The sequence below is a fragment of the Pseudochaenichthys georgianus genome, chromosome 24 (genome assembly GCF_902827115.2).
Source record: "Pseudochaenichthys georgianus chromosome 24, fPseGeo1.2, whole genome shotgun sequence".
In the NCBI taxonomy this organism is placed as follows: domain Eukaryota; kingdom Metazoa; phylum Chordata; class Actinopteri; order Perciformes; family Channichthyidae; genus Pseudochaenichthys; species Pseudochaenichthys georgianus.
In genome coordinates, this window is record NC_047526.1 from 8,285,285 (window position 1) to 8,303,739 (window position 18,455).

At 44.0% G+C, this 18,455-nt stretch overlaps 1 protein-coding gene across 5 annotated transcripts; it reads left to right on the forward strand.

Moving 5' to 3' along the window:
* Positions 1–420: 420 nt before the first annotated feature.
* LOC117440389 (homeobox-containing protein 1-like) lies at positions 421–17,732 on the forward strand. 5 transcript variants are annotated; one of them, XM_034076721.2, is made up of 10 exons: positions 421–1,163; positions 2,714–3,376; positions 8,525–8,610; positions 9,655–9,765; positions 11,197–11,350; positions 11,541–11,623; positions 12,225–12,320; positions 16,315–16,409; positions 17,016–17,099; positions 17,504–17,732. In XM_034076721.2, exons 1-10 carry the CDS (start codon positions 1,147–1,149, stop codon positions 17,645–17,647), a joined length of 1,533 nt encoding a protein of 510 aa, XP_033932612.1. In that variant the 5' UTR covers positions 421–1,146; the 3' UTR covers positions 17,648–17,732. The 5 variants fall into 5 exon arrangements, with proteins under 5 accessions (XP_033932612.1, XP_033932614.1, XP_033932613.1 ...); XM_034076723.2 differs by having other exon boundaries at positions 16,318–16,409; XM_034076722.2 differs by having other exon boundaries at positions 2,717–3,376.
* Positions 17,733–18,455: the final 723 nt, after the last annotated feature.

Below are 18,455 nucleotides of genomic sequence, written 5' to 3' on the forward strand. Positions count from 1 at the left end.
GTGTTTTCAACTTTTTGTTCAACTGGATGTTCTTGTAAGTCATTATGTATAAGAATACAATGGGCTTTAACTGGATTTAAATAGTGCAACATCGTTGTTCACAAGCCTCAACATCAACATGATGTTGAAAGTTCTATGTGCAAATGTAATGTAATTACTCATGTAATCTGTTACTTCTGGATGCTGACTGTCTGGTCAGGGTGGTGAAGTGTCCTCTGGAGGGGAGCCGCCGCTGTGGTCACATTATAAACTGCATCCCCTCTGTGACAACTGTAGATCAGTGAGCCTAAGCGAGCCTCGCTCTTATTTCAGGGATTTGTAGTTTTTAGTGTAAAGAACGCCGACGCACGGCAGAGGCCTTTGTGAGAGTAAAACTACAGTTCCCTCAGAGCTACTCAGAGGTGTTAGTTGTCAATATGGCTGTTGTCAGACAGACAAAGCAGAGAGGCAAATAATTCGCCACTGATTAGAAATCCTTGGAAAGGGGTCGGACAGGGCACTGTATTCATACCGCCTTACTGTTCGGCTGCAGTGAAAGACACAGCGGGTCTTTGCTTCTGCAACAAAGTTAAATGGTTAAGTGGACGATTTGAACCGAGGTAAGTCATGCACTAAGCTATTTCCAACACTAAAAGTGATGTTATTAATATCAGACGGTCGCTAGCCAGCAACGGCGGCTAACGTCAGCTAGTATCAGCATTGGCATGGCTAGCATGTTATGCTATCATTCTACAACCCCGGTGCTACCGAAAATAGCATAAGTTGCTAGCTTTCCTCTGTGATGCATACGGACTGTTACCCGGTATAAATGCAGCAGCAGCTCCAGTGAAAATTATTTATGAGCTCGAGTGTTTCAAGCCGGCTCATTTAGCGTTTCATAGGACACTGTCACTCAGTCTGCCAAAGAAACATTTGCTAACGTTAGCTCGTGGGCAAAGGGCGTGAAGGCTGGCATCACAGCGGCTCCCCTGCAGCGCGGAGCGGCAGATCTGTGCGCCAGGGCCACAGTCAGCAAAACAAAAACACATGGACCAAAAGATACCAGCAACTTTGGTCAGTGTTTGGACAATCTAGAAAAATACACTGCCAAAGAAACGCGTTTGATTTACACAACAGACTGTACTGGGGATATCGAATGCATCATGCATGCAATCTGTATTTAGGTAAGAAAGCTTCCTCTTTTTTTTGTTGCATAATGTAAAACTAAACATGATGTATCTACTGTCATTGGTAATTTTGAATACTTTTCTTTTTTGTGTTATAACTAGTTATCTAACGTACTGTTATCAAGTGATTCCTTAGGGATGTGTGCAAAAGAAAGTTTATCATCTGTCAGGACTGACCACCCACAATGGCTCTTTACTTATGATTTATATAGTAACATTGGATCGGTCACAGTCTTTGTTCTCTTCTTATGGGTTGCACACCTCCAGTTTGTGTTATGTGTGACCTGCAGTAAAACAGTGTATAACATTAGGCTGATTCTGTGTTCCTTGCAGGGTGTGTTTCAAGCAGTTAAACCAGCTTTAAATTGAATAGTTAACTTTGTCAATACTCAACCAGGATGGCTAATGATTCCAAATGCTCATATTTGCTTTTGCAACGACTAATAAGTCTCTGTAAAATAACACAGAATATCTGAAAGTACTGAAGAAGTAGTTAATGCCTTATTTCCATATTAACAATCCAAGTCAAATAAACCATCTCATAGTTTTATTTTGAATTTGTGCAGCTCACCCCCTGGGACGTGACAGGGTTTTGCAATGTAACTGAGCTTGATAATGATTTACAAGCTTCAATATGGATACCTAATGTAAACTAAAGAACTGGTTAATGTTCTGCAGTACCCTTTAACTACCATCTGCTATAAGTAATGTATTTCAGGGCCCTCTCAATGTTTCTTAAATGTTGGCAATTGTTCTTTTCCTTTCAAATCTCGGTTTTACAGACCGCCTGAGGGTTTCATTTCATCACGGCTATATTAGTTCCCTTCATGATGACTTAAAAACACAGCAGACACTCTTAAGCATTTCGTTTTTTTCCTGTCCTTTGCAGAGCTTAGACTAACACAGATGTAGAAAAATGCCAGTGACCCCTTTTATAGCGCTAATCATATCAGCATAGGTCGCGCTGGCACAGAAGATGGAAAATCTGCCGCAGTCTGAATCCAGTTGCATTGATTTTGAGCACAGCAAATTGCTTATGAGAAACATACAGCGTGGGTGGTGTGCAGCGCCGTGGATATATTGTAGCTCTTAAAGAATGGCAGTCAGAATGTTAAGATAGCATCAGCTGTCAAGGTGACTCTGGCACTCTGCGTGTGTTGCCGGCTGGTTCCCAAAAATAGCAGATTTGTATGCCCCTCCCTTTTTCTTTCACACTATCTCTTGCTCTTGTCTTCCTTTTCTTATTTCCTGTGTCTTTATGTTCTTGCCGTTTTTCCTCCTTTTCCACCCCTCTCTTTCTACCTTTCTCTGCCTCACTTCTTCCATATCATTCAAATGTTTCTCCTCATCTGAACTGTGTTTCTTTTCCTACTTAGTCCTCCCATTGCATCCTTTCATCCCTCTCATTTCTGCCCGCTTTCTCTCCTTGTACCTCTTTTTCTCCATCTCTCTTTGAACATCTTGAACACTCTTTCTTTAACTTCCTCCTGCATTTCCTGTTTCCTCTCCTCTCTCCTCTCAACCTGTCTGTCTTGTGTCTCCTCCAGCAGCAGGATGTCTGAGTTCAACGAGGAGCCGCGCTTCACCATTGAGCAGATAGATCTGCTGCAGCGGCTGCGTCGCTCCGGCATGAACAAGCAGGAGATCCTGCACGCGCTCGAAACTCTGGACCGGCTGGACCGGGAGCATGGCGACAAGTTTGGCCGCCGCACCTCTTCCTCCTCCTCTTCCTCGTCCTGCTACGGAGTAGGTGGGGCCAACAACTGCACCAACAACTCTGCCTCCAACACAACTACATCACTCAACAATAACAACACTGCCTCTGCAACCACCACCTCTTCCGTGACATGCAACGGTAACACCAGCGGCGAGGGCGATCGCTCTGCCCCCGCCGCGTCTTCCACCACCTCCAAAATCTCCACCGCCACGCAGACGCAGTTCGGCAGCGCAGGGGGGCACTCTCCGTCTCCTAGCAACAGTTACAACACCTCCCCGCCTCCGGGACCACCGCCGCCTTCTGCCATCTTGCCATCACCGGTTTCGCTGGTGGCTCATACGCAGAACGGCAGGGATAGCCTAGCCGCCACACCCAACGGGAAGCTGTCTCCTCCCAGATACCCAGTGAACAGCGCGGCCGCAGCACGAGCATTCGGGTTCGAAGCTACAGAAGAAGACCTGGACATTGACGACAAGGTGGAGGAGCTGATGAGGTGAGTAGAAACGGAGGTGAAGTGGGCACTAAAACTTTGTTTGAGGAACTTTTCTACTCATTGTCCAACTTAAGGTTGTAGAAGTAGACAATACATAACAGTAAGTAGTAGGGGTGTAACGGTTCACAGAAGTCACGGTTCGGTTCATACCTCGGTTTGGGGGTCACGGCTCGGTACAACAAGGAAAAGCAAAAAAAAGTAGTGTTAAAGTTTTGGTATGAAAATAAGGAACTCTAACATTTGGAATCATTAACTGTATTACACAGTTGAAACAAACCACAAACAGTAACACACACACACTCAGATGGCCATATTATTTATAATGGCTGTCAAACAAAAAGGTTCAATAAGCTGAACAACTAAAAAGAATGTCTTGAAAATATTAAAATAAATAATAAGAAAGTGTTTGAATCACAATCAATAAAAGGCAATACAGAACTGTACTGTATAACATCTCCTGATGTCAAAATATAAAATAAATACAATGATAAATATAAAACAAAATAAAATCTGTACCTTTTAGGAGCAATGTCTAACATGTGTAATTAACTTGTGAGTGTGTGAGGCCATTATGCCTAAATAAAGGTACTCAAGCTTTACTCTATTTTCAAGTTGTTCTTCAGAAAGATGAGTTTGTCTACGTTGTCAGCAGTGAGGGCAGATCTGGTGGCGGTAACTACGTCACCTGCCGTCGAGAAAACCCTGTCGCTGGGGACTGAGACTGACTCGGATGTGATTGAGCATGTTTGACGTGTTACCACCAGCATACCGCACCGCTGTCGAACAACGCCGACACACCGTCCTCGTCCGATCCACAACTCGCACCCCGTTTTGTTCTTGTTCTTCATTTGTTATTTACGGGCGGCTGGCTTTTAGGCGCAATACCGCCCCCTGGATTATATATAGTGTAATACTGCCCTGAGTGACAGACTTTTTTCCCAGTCGTAAAAAAAGGCCGTGTGACTGCATGTGCCGAACCGTGACGTCCGAACCGTGACGGTACGGGACGAATACAGATACCGTTACACCCCTAGTAAGTAGGTGATACAAGACTAATATAATCAGTAATAATAATAATAATAATAATGCATTTTATTTATATAGCGCTTTTCACAACTCAAAGACGCTTTACAGTATGAGGGAGGGTAGACAAACAAGGACAGGCAAACAAGTAAGTAACAAATAAAAAGGCAGTCAAGAGGAAGTTGATTGAGAGGGGGGGGGGGCTTATGGGTAGACAGAGTTGAAAAGATGTGTTTTGAGGCGGGACTGAAAGACTGTGAGGGACTCAGAGTCACGGAGATCTTGGGGGAGGGAATTCCAGAGCCTAGGAGCTGCCACTGAGAAGGCTCTGTCCCCAAAGCTGCAGAGTGTGGATGTGGGAGTGGATAGGAGTGCGGCTGCGGTGGATCTGAGGGACCGTGGGGGTGGATAAGGAGTGAGAAGGTTTGTGAGATAAGGGGGGGCAGATGGTGGAGTGCTTTGTAGGTGAGGACCAGCATTTTGTAGTCGATGCGATGGGAGACAGGAAGCCAGTGGAGGTCTTTGAGGACTGGGGTGATGTAATGCCATGATTTGGTATGCGTGAGGAGACGTGCAGCTGCATTCTGAACCCTTGGAGTCTGTTGAGGGATGTAGTGCTGATGCCGTAAAGAAGTGAGTTGCAGTAGTCAAGGCTTATATGATAGTTTAGGGTTCATTCCTGGCCTCGAAAACAGCAGTTGAAAAAGCAATCTCACCGCAGTTGATTTAGTTCTGGAGCTTTTCATCCTATCACAAGATCTTTAAATGTACCCATTTGTCTTTTTTCCCCCTGCTGCTGGTGGGATTTGAGACGACACTAGTGAGAAAGCAACACTGTGCATGTGTTCACAGTGCACTAGTGGCAGTGCTCTAATAAGAGTATCAGAATAGAGACGGCACTAGGTTGGTACTTAGATTGCCCTTTACACGTGCGGTGTGAACCACGACACCTTGACATGAAAGGTGCAAAATATAAACCAAAACGTTCTCTACGAGTGGATCAGTTGTTTGCCGATGACATGTATGTACATCCTGTATCAAAATAACAAAGACAGTCATAAAGACGTTCTTGTTGAGATCATCCGTAATTATCGTATGGCATGAGAAGGGAGGTGTTCTGTGCTGAACCTTTTGAAAAGAAGGAGAGAAGAGAAGCTTTTACAATGGTGCACCTCGAGATACATTACATGAAATCACATACAGTAACATAAAGAAACGTAAAGATTGAAAACCCCTGCTCGGTAAGTTAGAGCCTCTTTTGTTGAAGAAAACTTCACTCAAGTTTCAAATTGAAGAAGGTGACATTGTGCATGTACCCTAAAGGCTACAGTACAAAACCGTGGTAGTGATGAGCGTATTGTGTTCCAATCTATGTGAAAAGGCTTGTTGCTGTTTTTATATAATAACACATCAAGTCATTTCCTTTGTGATCTAAGGCAGCGGTTCTCAAACTGTGGTCCGAGGGTACTGCAGGTGGTTCGTGAAAACAATAAAAAAATAAAAAAATCACTATTTATTATCAAGGATCTTCGCAGAAATGACCTCATATGCAAACTGTAAAAATAAGTACATATATAAACGTAGTGTTAAAACCATAGACTGTTAAAACGCAGATATCTGTTATTTTTAATTATGGACAACACTTAATTTCACCACTGGTTACCCATGGTTACGTACTGTGCAACACCACAAACATGAATCGGTGGCTAGCATCAGGTTCTCTGAAGAGAAAAGAGGTTACCGTTAATGAAGATAATGAGAGTGAGTCGGAGGCATCTACAAGCCAGGTTCCGCAGAGAGAAACAAAGAAAGGGAAGATTAAGAGAAAGTACAATGGGAACTACTTGGAACTGGGGTTTACCTACACGGGCACTGAAGATGAGCCTTGGCCAGTATGCGCTCTGTGCTACGAGACACTGGCTAACGAGAGCCTAAAACCAGCTAATCCTCGCCGTCAATCTTGGAATCTGGCACTACGTTTATATATGTACTTATTTTTACGGTTTGCATATGAGGTGGTCTGAAAATCCTCGATAATAAATAGTGGTCCGCATAAACAAAAAGTTTGAGAACCCCTGATCTCTGGGTTTCCCCTGGAAGGGCTCTCATTGAGGATTATGGAGTGATGAAATAATGACATCTTTTTGTAGGCCAACCTGGAAGTTGGAATGGAAAGGGCTTCCCCGTCAAAAAGCATTGGTATTTTTCCACTGGTTGAAAATATAGCAGGGAAAAAGATGGAAAACAGGCATTTAGGATAATTGTACGGTTTGGATCATCTCAATATATGAACGCGTTATTATCGCTTCAACGCATTCATTAACGCAGACAATTATTTGATCGCGCATTAACAGTTTTTTGTATTAATCAAATGAACCGAAACAGAAAAAAGTGGCGGGGACAGAAACATGGAGAAAGGTACCGAACATGGACATTTGACATCTCTTCCAGACCAGAGTTATTTGGAACCACTGCAAAGTAGAACTTTCTTATCACTTCTAGATCTAACGTTAATGCCCTGGCAGTGGCAAATGGCTTGGGTTTTATATTTGATTTGATTACATTAATTCATTTCAAGAACTATTTGAACTGCCCCTGTGCAAATGGAATACTGCTGTTAAACAACTATAATGTGTTTCTCTACATCATTACTGTGGCAGGTCAGTATTTATACTCCATCCCTTTCCACGTGTTAGCCACCTCCTCTTCGTCTGAGCACTTTCCACAGGAGCCCCCCCTCTCCTCCTGCTGCCTCCCAGCTGCCCTGAGTGAACAGTATAGGCATGTGGAGCTCCGGCCGTCCCATTGCTAATTCCCTCTGCCACTGCACCAGATCACATGTCCTGTTTCGACAACAAGAAGTTAAGTAGCTTCCTCTCGGTGTGTAGGCCTCGCTCCGCAGGACTGCCAGAGCGTGACAGGCGCTTTCGGCTTGTCAACAATCCCACGGTGCCCTTCGGATCTCTTCCCTCTCATCTAAGTGCACATTTCCGTCTCCGCAGGGGTTCGGCCTTTGAGTCGGCATCCAACAACACACCCTCCTCCTCCCTCCTGCACTTCCCACTCCTCCTCAGTCTCGTACAGCAGCTCGTGCTGCATCGATTCACTTTTGTGAATACAAGCAGTGTTTTCTAAGCTCTAATTTTAGCCGCGCCACAAGAGGCTGCCGTGGAGGATATTGACGCTGGATGTCAAGAGTCCTGACGCATTTCTCATTTCAGAAATATGCTAGCGGAGCACTCGTGACTTTGATGCCCTTCTCCATTATGACTTCTCTGTGGGTTAAAGGATGCTGTGATTGTACGCTTCAAGCACCAGTGATATTTAAGTTAGTGGGCGTGGGAGTTTGGTAAAAGTATGCACTCTATAAGTGTGGATAAATATGCACCGACTAGTGTACACATTTGACTGGTGTTCAAAATCTGTACCACGATTAAGCCAAGACACTGACAGTGATGAGCTGCTGGGTGTGTATGCAAGTCGACGTTATTGTGTGTGCACAGAGGAGGGGATTGGGCTGGAAGCCAGCAAGCAGGGTGGGTACACTGTGTGACTGCACATGTTCCCTCACCGCCCTCCTGCATGTCTGTGCATGTTTTATTTCCCCCCCGCTGAGGACTGAGACATTGGAACAAATGTATTTCACTCCATTTTGTCTCAATGAATTGAAATGCATGCCTTTGTGTTCCTCTGAAATGCATCGTTGATTTAATGTGGGAGCCATAATAGAAGAGAACAACACGGGGATAATCAAAATGCACCTTAGATTCAAATGGTTTTGTCCTATTTAATATGGCATAATGCTGGCACAATACAAACACATTTGATTATTTGAAATGTAAACAGTTTTATTAAAAAACAGCATCCAGGAGCCATTTGGGCTAAAGTATCCTGCTCAAGGACACGTCGCCATGTCCAGGGACTGGGGATCCAACCACCCTCCCTACGATGTGTAGACAACCATATAACCCTGAGAGCTTGAACACCTATTTAATATCAGTCTTTCAATCTGGGTTTAACCTTACTAAATGTGGGGGTCTTTTAAATGCTGTGTGATCTTTTCCTATGTCAAATACAATAGTTTTGTTTGCGTGTGTGTGTGTGTGTGTGTGTGCGTGCGTGCAGGAGGGACAGCAGCATGGTGAAGGAGGAGATCAAAGCGTTCCTGGGGAACAGGAGGATCTCTCAGGCAGTGGTGGCACAAGTTACCGGTTAGTAGCAACAAGGACACACTACACTGTCGTTCATTTGAATTGTTTTTGTTGTGAACATACTCACATGTTGTCCATTGTGCACATTTGTTGCTTGTTAAATGTGGGTCCTCCAGTTAAAATGTAGACTTTCATGTTAAGCTGTAAAATAAATCCGAGGGAGACGTATTTTACAGGGAAAAGTAATAACATTTCGAATATGGTTTGAGTTGAAATCATTCCCTTCCTCTTTTCATTGTGTTACGACGGAAGTATTTATGAAAGCTCATTTCCTCAATTTTCTCCAAACTATAAATGCAAAGAAATAATAATGTGGAAGCTTCTGTGTTTACTTAATATCTTGAGATTTGCATAGTTTTTGTCTAATATAAATGTGGTCATGTTTGCCCCCCTGTGAAGTAGGGCTGCTCGATTATGGCACAAATCATAATCTCGATTATTTGGGTCAATAATCAGGATTATTAAAAACGATTATCCATTTACTTTGAAAACATCCATTTATTGAAGAAAAACAGTTGATTACCCGGAACTTTAAGTATAATTCAACTGAAAAACCAATACAAAAAAAGAAGCTACTTTTATGGTTAAATATCTTCAGACATAGAACTCCTCGAGGCATGACACGAGGTTGGCACACGGACACAATGGCAAACATGACATCCAAATGATTGAAAGGCAAAAGCAGATGCTTTAATTATTAGCCCTTGGAAAATGGGAAAAATGCAATATTTGGTTCTCGTGGGCAGTGTACTGGTAGTTTTTAAATGTAACTATAGATTGAGGCTTATGCTTGTTTCTGGGCTTGAAAATGGGTGCAAAAATATAGTTTGACACCTTTGCAAACCGACTGGACATGAGTCAAATCCTAATATCCACAAGAGTTGAAGAGTCCAGACAGGCGACAGGAGTAAGAATAGACTCCAGACTAAGGAGACGCAAAGTATTCCCTTCTGTCTCTGTTGAATTCTTTAAGGGTTGTCAACAAACTGTGCCGAAGGCTCGATGCAAAGCACTGTTGTAATTCGATGTCTGGCTGCTTTCCAGGCATCAGCCAGAGCAGGATCTCCCATTGGCTGCTGCAGCACGGCTCCGACCTGAGCGAGCAGAAGAAGAGGGCCTTCTACCGCTGGTACACGCTGGAGAAAACCACTCCAGGTACACCAGAGTCTGCAGCGCTCACTCCTGACTGTGTTGGTTGGCTTACTGAAGGAATGTGCGTTCAGATGAGACGGGGGGGGCATGCAGGAGGAGTTAGGACACAAGTGGATACATAGAGCTGTGCAGGAATGAGTCCTTCGTCTCAGTAATGACTTAGCATCTTACCACTTCCAGTTCACGTCAATGGTTTTTCAAAAAACCTGAATTATCACAGTCCGAATCAGGTTTATGGCCAAGTAGGTTTACACATATAAGGACTTTGTAATGGTCACAGTAGGGTCAATAAACACAGTAACAGGAATTAAGTTAAAATATAGAACTATGATAACAAATATTTAACCAGTGTGCAAAAAGTGATTTGAAAAAACAATTGTATAATACAAATGCTCCCTTTTGATATTGTATTCACGGCTTGTGCCATGTGCTCCTATAATGTAGTTTTTAGTTAGTTAGTAAATATTAATATATGTGATTGATTCATATTATTTATAGCAAAGCATGCCATCCCTACTTTTGTATCTATCTGTCAACAAATCTGAGTTCACATGTGCAGGGAACAAAATAACTTTAGTTTTGTCTTGAAGGAGTTCTAATGTTGGCTTTGCTTCAGTTGAGAAGGACACAGACACAGATACATCCACACCTCTGAATGGTTACCATCCAGAACGCCAGGCCTCATGCAGCCTTCAGTTGTGCCTGTACATATGTATGCTCTGTTTCAGCCTATAGCAGACAGCAGACATCCCACGCCTCGTCCTCTGCGGCACGCTCCTCATGGAGCCCTGCCAACAGCACAGTGGAAACTGCTTCCTGCTATTTCTGTCCAGACGGAGCCCAGCACACACACACACACACACACACACACACACACACACACACACACACACACACACACACACACACACACACACACACACACACACACACACACACACACACACACACACACACACACACACACACACACACACACACACACACACACACACACACACACACACGCTCCATCACCGCTGCAGAGATAGTGATGTCCTGCTCATCCTGGTCTGATAACCCGCCCTGTTGCTGGGCGACCCAGTTCGGGCTGGTTCACAATGTGTGTGCCAGGTGAGGTTATGATACTGAGGCATACGGTTAGCAAGAATGTGGCGTATTTAATGAGTTTTACTGCAAATTCAACCTTTTGCGATTCTTTTCTTTTTCTGCTGTGCTCATGATTTGGGACGAGGCAGCGCGGTCTTTGTCAGCATTATCCACTCCAGTTTATAATCAGAATGTAATGTATTGTAAGATTTGCAAAAGTGCTTTCTCACATGCACTTTCTTAAAAGGATGTGCTGCAGTTCATCTGTAAAAGCCACACATTATTATTCCCAGACTTGAAGTGGCAAAAACACACCACAGACTTCATGTCTCCCCCCCCACACAGGTGCCACTCTGAACATGCGGCCTGCTCCCTTACCTCTGGAGGATATGGAGTGGAGGCAGACCCCACCCCCCATCAGCACAGCCCCCGGAACCTTCCGCCTGCGCAGAGGAAGCCGCTTCACCTGGAGGAAAGAGTGCCTGGCCGTGATGGAGAGGTGAGCGCATTCATAACTTCTCCTTATTTCCACATGGAGAACATTGCAACCTGTGCAAGGAAACGTCTAGACAACCAGCGTGCGACTCTTCATACTCTCAGCTTCTACAGCATACATAAATCCAGTCCGTTGACATCGTCCTTGTGTCCGGAAATTAATTGAATCAGTGCGTCTCTTCGTCTATTTATAGCTACTTCAACGACAACCAGTACCCGGATGAGGCTAAGCGGGAGGAGATAGCAAACGCCTGCAATGCTGTCATTCAGAAGCCAGGTAAAGCTGTGTGAATAGTATATTAGTCTTTTCTTTGTTTCATGTTTACTCCACTCAGAGATGTTTGCAAACAATCCTATTTACGTTAGTATAATGAGAATATTGTTTATTCTATTTGCTGGTGACAAATATTCCTATTCGTTTTGCAAATGTTTGGAATATTACCATGGGAATAGTCCCTAGCAACCTTTGTATCCTGTCAGCCATGCATATTTCTATTTATACATTTCATTTGTTAGAAAGACACAAGTGTTTTTGGAAAAATGCTCATTTGTCCCGGTTGCATTTCACCAAATGTAAATTGTAAGTGCTCTCTTAAGACCACATCATTTTGCATATTATCTTTCTTGGACTCGATGTGTATTTTAAAGCCAAAACGTCTGTGTTGCATGTATTGTGTGATATCAAATGGCAACAAGTGATCTTCTTTTAACGGATATAAAACCCTCATTGGGTATGAAACATCCAATTGATATAAGCAGAAATAAGTGGTATTCACAGCGTGAGGGACAAGATGGATAACAACAGGGCCCAAAGAATAGTGTAACAGCCTCAGCGCGAGTGTGAGGAAGTGATCCGAGTGTCCTGTGTTCCGTTTCAGGGAAGAAGCTGTCTGATCTGGAGAGGGTCACCTCCCTGAAAGTTTACAACTGGTTCGCCAACCGCCGCAAAGAGATCAAGAGGCGGGCCAACATCGGTAATGTGACTGGGGGGGTGGGGGTGTTAGATGAGAAACATGTCTCATTGTCTCATGCGTGAACGGCTCATAATTTACTTTAAAGAGCTCAATGTTTGTTCACCAGTCCCCTGATATCTGTAATGACTTTTGCTTCATTTCTGGTTTTGCTTCCGGCCTGCATTAACATGGATGTATTTTGGACTTGTTAAAGTTATTAACCTGCTAGTCCAATGACAATTCATCCATAACTTACTTACATAATAATACTAACATTTTGACCACTTTTTGCTTAATATTATCACCATTTATCCATATATATTTATGTATCCAAACCATTTTCCTTTACTTTTAGCTTTCAATTTCAAGAGTTTATCCATTCCATGTTAGCTAGACCCTCCAGAAGAACGCGGGCAAAAATCCTTGATTATGCGATCAAACATGCGGGGTGTCATGTGGTGTCATGTGGTGTCATGTGGTTTCATGTGGTTTCATGTGGTTTCATGTGGTGTCATGTGGTGTCATGTGGTGTCATGTGGTTTCATGTGGTGTCATGTGGTGTCATGTGGTGTCATGTGGTTTCATGTGGTGTCATGTGGTTTCATGTGGTTTCATGTGGTTTCATGTGGTTTCATGTGGTGTCATGTGGTGACATGTGGTTTCATGTGGTTTCATGTGGTGACATGTGGTTTCATGTGGTGACATGTGGTTTCATGTGGTTTCATGTGGTTTCATGTGGTGACATGTGGTTTCATGTGGTGTCATGTGGTTTCATGTGGTGTCATGTGGTTTCATGTGGTTTCATGTGGTTTCATGTGGTTTCATGTGGTGTCATGTGGTTTCATGTGGTTTCATGTGGTTTCATGTGGTGACATGTGGTTTCATGTGGTGTCATGTGGTTTCATGTGGTGTCATGTGGTTTCATGTGGTGACATGTGGTTTCATGTGGTGTCATGTGGTTTCATGTGGTGTCATGTGGTTTCATGTGGTGACATGTGGTGTCATGTGGTGTCATGTGGTTTCATGTGGTTTCATGTGGTTTCATGTGGTGACATGTGGTTTCATGTGGTGTCATGTGGTTTCATGTGGTGTCATGTGGTTTCATGTGGTGACATGTGGTGACATGTGGTGTCATGTGGTGTCATGTGGTTTCATGTGGTGACATGTGGTTTCATGTGGTGTCATGTGGTTTCATGTGGTGTCATGTGGTGTCATGTGGTGTCATGTGGTTTCATGTGGTGTCATGTGGTTTCATGTGGTTTCATGTGGTTTCATGTGGTGTCATGTGGTTTCATGTGGTTTCATGTGGTTTCATGTGGTTTCATGTGGTGTCATGTGGTGTCATGTGGTGTCATGTGGTTTCATGTGGTGACATGTGGTGTCATGTGGTTTCATGTGGTTTCATGTGGTTTCATGTGGTGTCATGTGGTTTCATGTGGTGTCATGTGGTTTCATGTGGTTTCATGTGGTGTCATGTGGTTTCATGTGGTTTCATGTGGTTTCATGTGGTTTCATGTGGTGACATGTGGTTTCATGTGGTTTCATGTGGTTTCATGTGGTGACATGTGGTTTCATGTGGTGACATGTGGTTTCATGTGGTTTCATGTGGTTTCATGTGGTTTCATGTGGTGACATGTGGTGACATGTGGTTTCATGTGGTGACATGTGGTGTCATGTGGTGTCATGTGGTTTCATGTGGTTTCATGTGGTGACATGTGGTTTCATGTGGTGTCATGTGGTTTCATGTGGTGTCATGTGGTTTCATGTGGTTTCATGTGGTGTCATGTGGTTTCATGTGGTTTCATGTGGTTTCATGTGGTTTCATGTGGTGACATGTGGTTTCATGTGGTTTCATGTGGTGACATGTGGTTTCATGTGGTGACATGTGGTTTCATGTGGTTTCATGTGGTTTCATGTGGTTTCATGTGGTGACATGTGGTTTCATGTGGTTTCATGTGGTGACATGTGGTTTCATGTGGTGTCATGTGGTTTCATGTGGTGTCATGTGGTTTCATGTGGTGACATGTGGTGTCATGTGGTTTCATGTGGTGTCATGTGGTTTCATGTGGTGACATGTGGTTTCATGTGGTGACATGTGGTTTCATGTGGTTTCATGTGGTTTCATGTGGTGACATGTGGTTTCATGTGGTTTCATGTGGTTTCATGTGGTTTCATGTGGTGACATGTGGTTTCATGTGGTTTCATGTGGTTTCATGTGGTTTCATGTGGTTTCATGTGGTGACATGTGGTGACATGTGGTGTCATGTGGTGTCATGTGGTGTCATGTGGTTTCATGTGGTGACATGTGGTGACATGTGGTGACATGTGGTTTCATGTGGTTTCATGTGGTTTCATGTGGTGACATGTGGTTTCATGTGGTTTCATGTGGTTTCATGTGGTGTCATGTGGTGACATGTGGTGACATGTGGTTTCATGTGGTGTCATGTGGTTTCATGTGGTGACATGTGGTTTCATGTGGTGACATGTGGTTTCATGTGGTGTCATGTGGTTTCATGTGGTGTCATGTGGTTTCATGTGGTGTCATGTGGTGACATGTGGTGACATGTGGTGTCATGTGGTGTCATGTGGTGTCATGTGGTTTCATGTGGTGTCATGTGGTGTCATGTGGTTTCATGTGGTTTCATGTGGTGTCATGTGGTTTCATGTGGTTTCATGTGGTGTCATGTGGTGTCATGTGGTGTCATGTGGTGTCATGTGGTGACATGTGGTTTCATGTGGTGTCATGTGGTTTCATGTGGTTTCATGTGGTGACATGTGGTTTCATGTGGTGTCATGTGGTTTCATGTGGTTTCATGTGGTGTCATGTGGTTTCATGTGGTTTCATGTGGTTTCATGTGGTGACATGTGGTTTCATGTGGTGACATGTGGTTTCATGTGGTGACATGTGGTTTCATGTGGTGACATTTCGGGAAGTTGCGAAATATGCAGAAAAAATAAATATTGGGCTGTCTTATTTATTCTCTCACACACAACCTGCCACTAACGTTAAACCCCTTTACTGTTCAATTAAACACATCCAATGTTTATTTATTGTAAAAGCAATTGGGCTATTTTAATCACTCTCTCTCTCTCTCTCTCACTCACACACACACACACGCACGCACGCACGCACGCACACACACACACACACACACTTACTTCTCCGCCTCATTCTGTTTTCATGTACTCGTTCGTTATCTGACCAGCTTCAGTCTTGTAGGCTTCTCACTTTGTTTCTTGTAGCCCTCGAAAGCGTTTTGGAGGTCGATGCCTCGGTGAACGTGAGTTGTTTGGCTTTCTTGTCCGCAGCAGCAGAAAGCATTTTGGAATGTTTGAATGAATCAAAGTGGGTCGTCACCGTCGATGTTCTCTTAGGCTCCAACACAGTTGCACGGGGTGCAGAAGTTTCCCCTCACATCCGTGCGAGACATCGGGGAACTGCTTTGCCCGGTCTTTAGCAGAAATGTTCGTCGGTAAATGAGATGGATTCGATGTTTTCTCTCTCGTGTGAGCTCCACACGTTCACTCTACGGTGTTGTTTACCTTCTGTGATGCGCGAGCTGATGACGTCGCGTCATCATCATCACTTCACGTCAAGACGAGTTATGCGGTAAATTCTGCGATCGCAGAATCGCGTTTTTCTGGAGGGTCTAGTTACCTATTTATTGGAACTACTTTTCATGCATGTGGGAGGGAAAGTCCTTCTGGAGGGATTTTAGCCCCTGCAGAGCATTTACATGCACACTAACCCAAATACCACACTACTCAGGGAAAACCCCCAAAGCACAATAGAGCTTCTTTACATATATATTCAAAGTAATAGAGTGAGTGTATGGCAGCGCTGTTCTATTGAATAACTATAGATTTGACACTTTTAGCATTTAGATACTCCACAATCCAACCATGTACCCCCGGTTGGGAAGTCAAAGTAGAAGTATCTAAATCTATATATTTGTAATGAAGGATACTTTCAGTGATCAATCATAAGTCTAACAATTCATCCTCTTCCTCCAAGAAGCCACAATCCTGGAGAGTCATGGAATAGACGTCCAGAGTCCGGGGGGGCACTCCAACAGCGACGACGTCGACGGGAACGACTTATCAGAGCAGGTAGAGCGTGATGATGGATCCCCAAAGACGCACACAACCAGCTTTATGATCCAGACCGTAGTTAACAACTGATTCAAGAGAAAGAGGTCACTTGTTTTACGGCTCCATCGTGTCTGATTATTCCTTATTCATTTACACATGTATTCCTCCGTTCTGATGGACTTGCCACTCGCTAACGCCCACATCCATCCTGCCACCCCACGGCTCATTCATTCAGTCATTAGTTCTACGTGATCATGCATTTCACATCGTTATACCGGTAACTTAGCCGATTAGTTGCCCTGTCTTTGGTTGAAGTTGTTTTTAATATGTAAAGGTTGTCTGGATCCTGTTCTCAAATTGTTAAAACTTAAAGAAAAATGTAACTGCAGTTTTTCTATGTTTAAACTCCCTGAAATATAAAAAGCACTTTTATCTTTGTGAGGAATTATAGCTTAAAATGGTCGGCCCAAGACATATCAATTAACACAAGCTTGCCCTTCTTCTCATTTGTTATGGTATCCATTTGAGAACGACGTCATTCAGAATATCACGAATGGTTCCTCTAAGGAACTTGTAAGATCTAAACCGAGCTAAATTTGTTCTTTTTTTTTTATTTCCCTCCAGGCATTTGACCTGCCCTATTTTGACAAGAGACCTCTCAGCCGACCTTTTGGCCTTTACCGCCTGGAGCCCACCTCGCCAACACAGGTACCTCCACAACAATCTGGTTCTCTTTAACCTCGGTTCATATGTGTTCAGTTTGATCTGCTATGCTAACCTCTTGATTAGCATTTTAGAAATGATGCTGAACATCCTAGTGACGGCAGTAATAGGGAGCACTGCTCTCAAGTATTCCAAAAAGAAGGTGGGGGAAACTCAGTCAAATCACACAGAGGGTTAGAGCTGGCCCTCTCCCACAATTCGTCTCTGATTTTCTTTCAAGGCCTGACATGCCCGGTTACAGTTGCTAAGCTGCACTTTGGGGGAGGGACTTAGTAGAGAACAGTTGGTCAGGAAAATGAGTTTTATGTACAAAAGTATAATTCCTGCTTTGTGTTCAATCTGTTCACCACTGACCTTGGTCTTTCTGTCCCCCCCCCCCCCCGTATCAGGAGGACGGCGCGGCGCACATCGAGCACCAGGACCCCATCTCTCTGGCTGTGGAGATGGCTGCTGTCAACCACACCATCCTGGCCCTGTCCAGAACCGGGGGGGTCCCAAACGACATCAAGACGGAGTCCCTGGAGGACGAATGAACTGCACAGGAAACGGAACGGAGGAAGTGGAAGAGAAATTACAGTCAAAGAAAGGAGGAGAAAAAACAGGGAGATAAAAAAAGAAAAAATACCAAAATAATGCTACTTAGTAAATCTGGATCTGTCCCTCCCTCTCAGCTTCCCACCTCCAACAAAGTCAGTGTAAAGTAATCCCCCCTCCCTGCCCCATATATTGACACAGCTGGTGAGAATGGGTCTCTTAAAGTGTTCCACGGAGAGAAGATAAAGGGGGGCCCAGGCCTTCAACCCCTAAATCGGAGGCCCTCGTCTGGGATTGTACCTCCCTCCCCCCCTCACAGGATTCCTCTCCTCTTTACTCCCCCGTGCTTCCCTCTCCAGCCTGGTCGTCTGAGCCGATCCTCACTCTATATCACCTCAGCGTCAACCTCAAGAAGAAAAAATGGTGTACTCTATATATATTATATATGGTTCTCAGTCACACTCTACCTACCTGCGTAACCCTCAAATGATCCTCTTCATTGTGCAGTTCATCGGAAGAGTGACCTCCAGCAGCTGTCTGGGGAAAGATGGAGGGTGAGTTTCCTCCCCCCCTCTGGAAGGATAATCAGAAGCAGACAGTCGCCGTCTTATATCCTCATTTCTTAGTGGAGTGGCTTTTTACATGAGCTGCGGTTGGATGAAAAGCTCTAAAAAGAAGTAGCCTTATTTTCATACAGGAAACTACACCTTTACTTTTTGCAGTATACACCTAGTTTTTGTCCTGAAACTTTGTAGTATGCATACAAAGTGGTTTCTCTCACCTGCATTTATTTGGCGACAGGATCTA

What these genes read in the sequence shown, in the direction of transcription:
- LOC117440389 (XM_034076721.2), top strand. An exon ending in GCTGGAGAAAACCACTCCAG is followed by an intron (nt 9,766 to 11,196) that starts GTACACCAGAGT and finishes CCCCCCACACAG; the next exon opens with GTGCCACTCTGAACATGCGG. An exon ending in TGCTGTCATTCAGAAGCCAG is followed by an intron (nt 11,624 to 12,224) that starts GTAAAGCTGTGT and finishes GTTCCGTTTCAG; the next exon opens with GGAAGAAGCTGTCTGATCTG.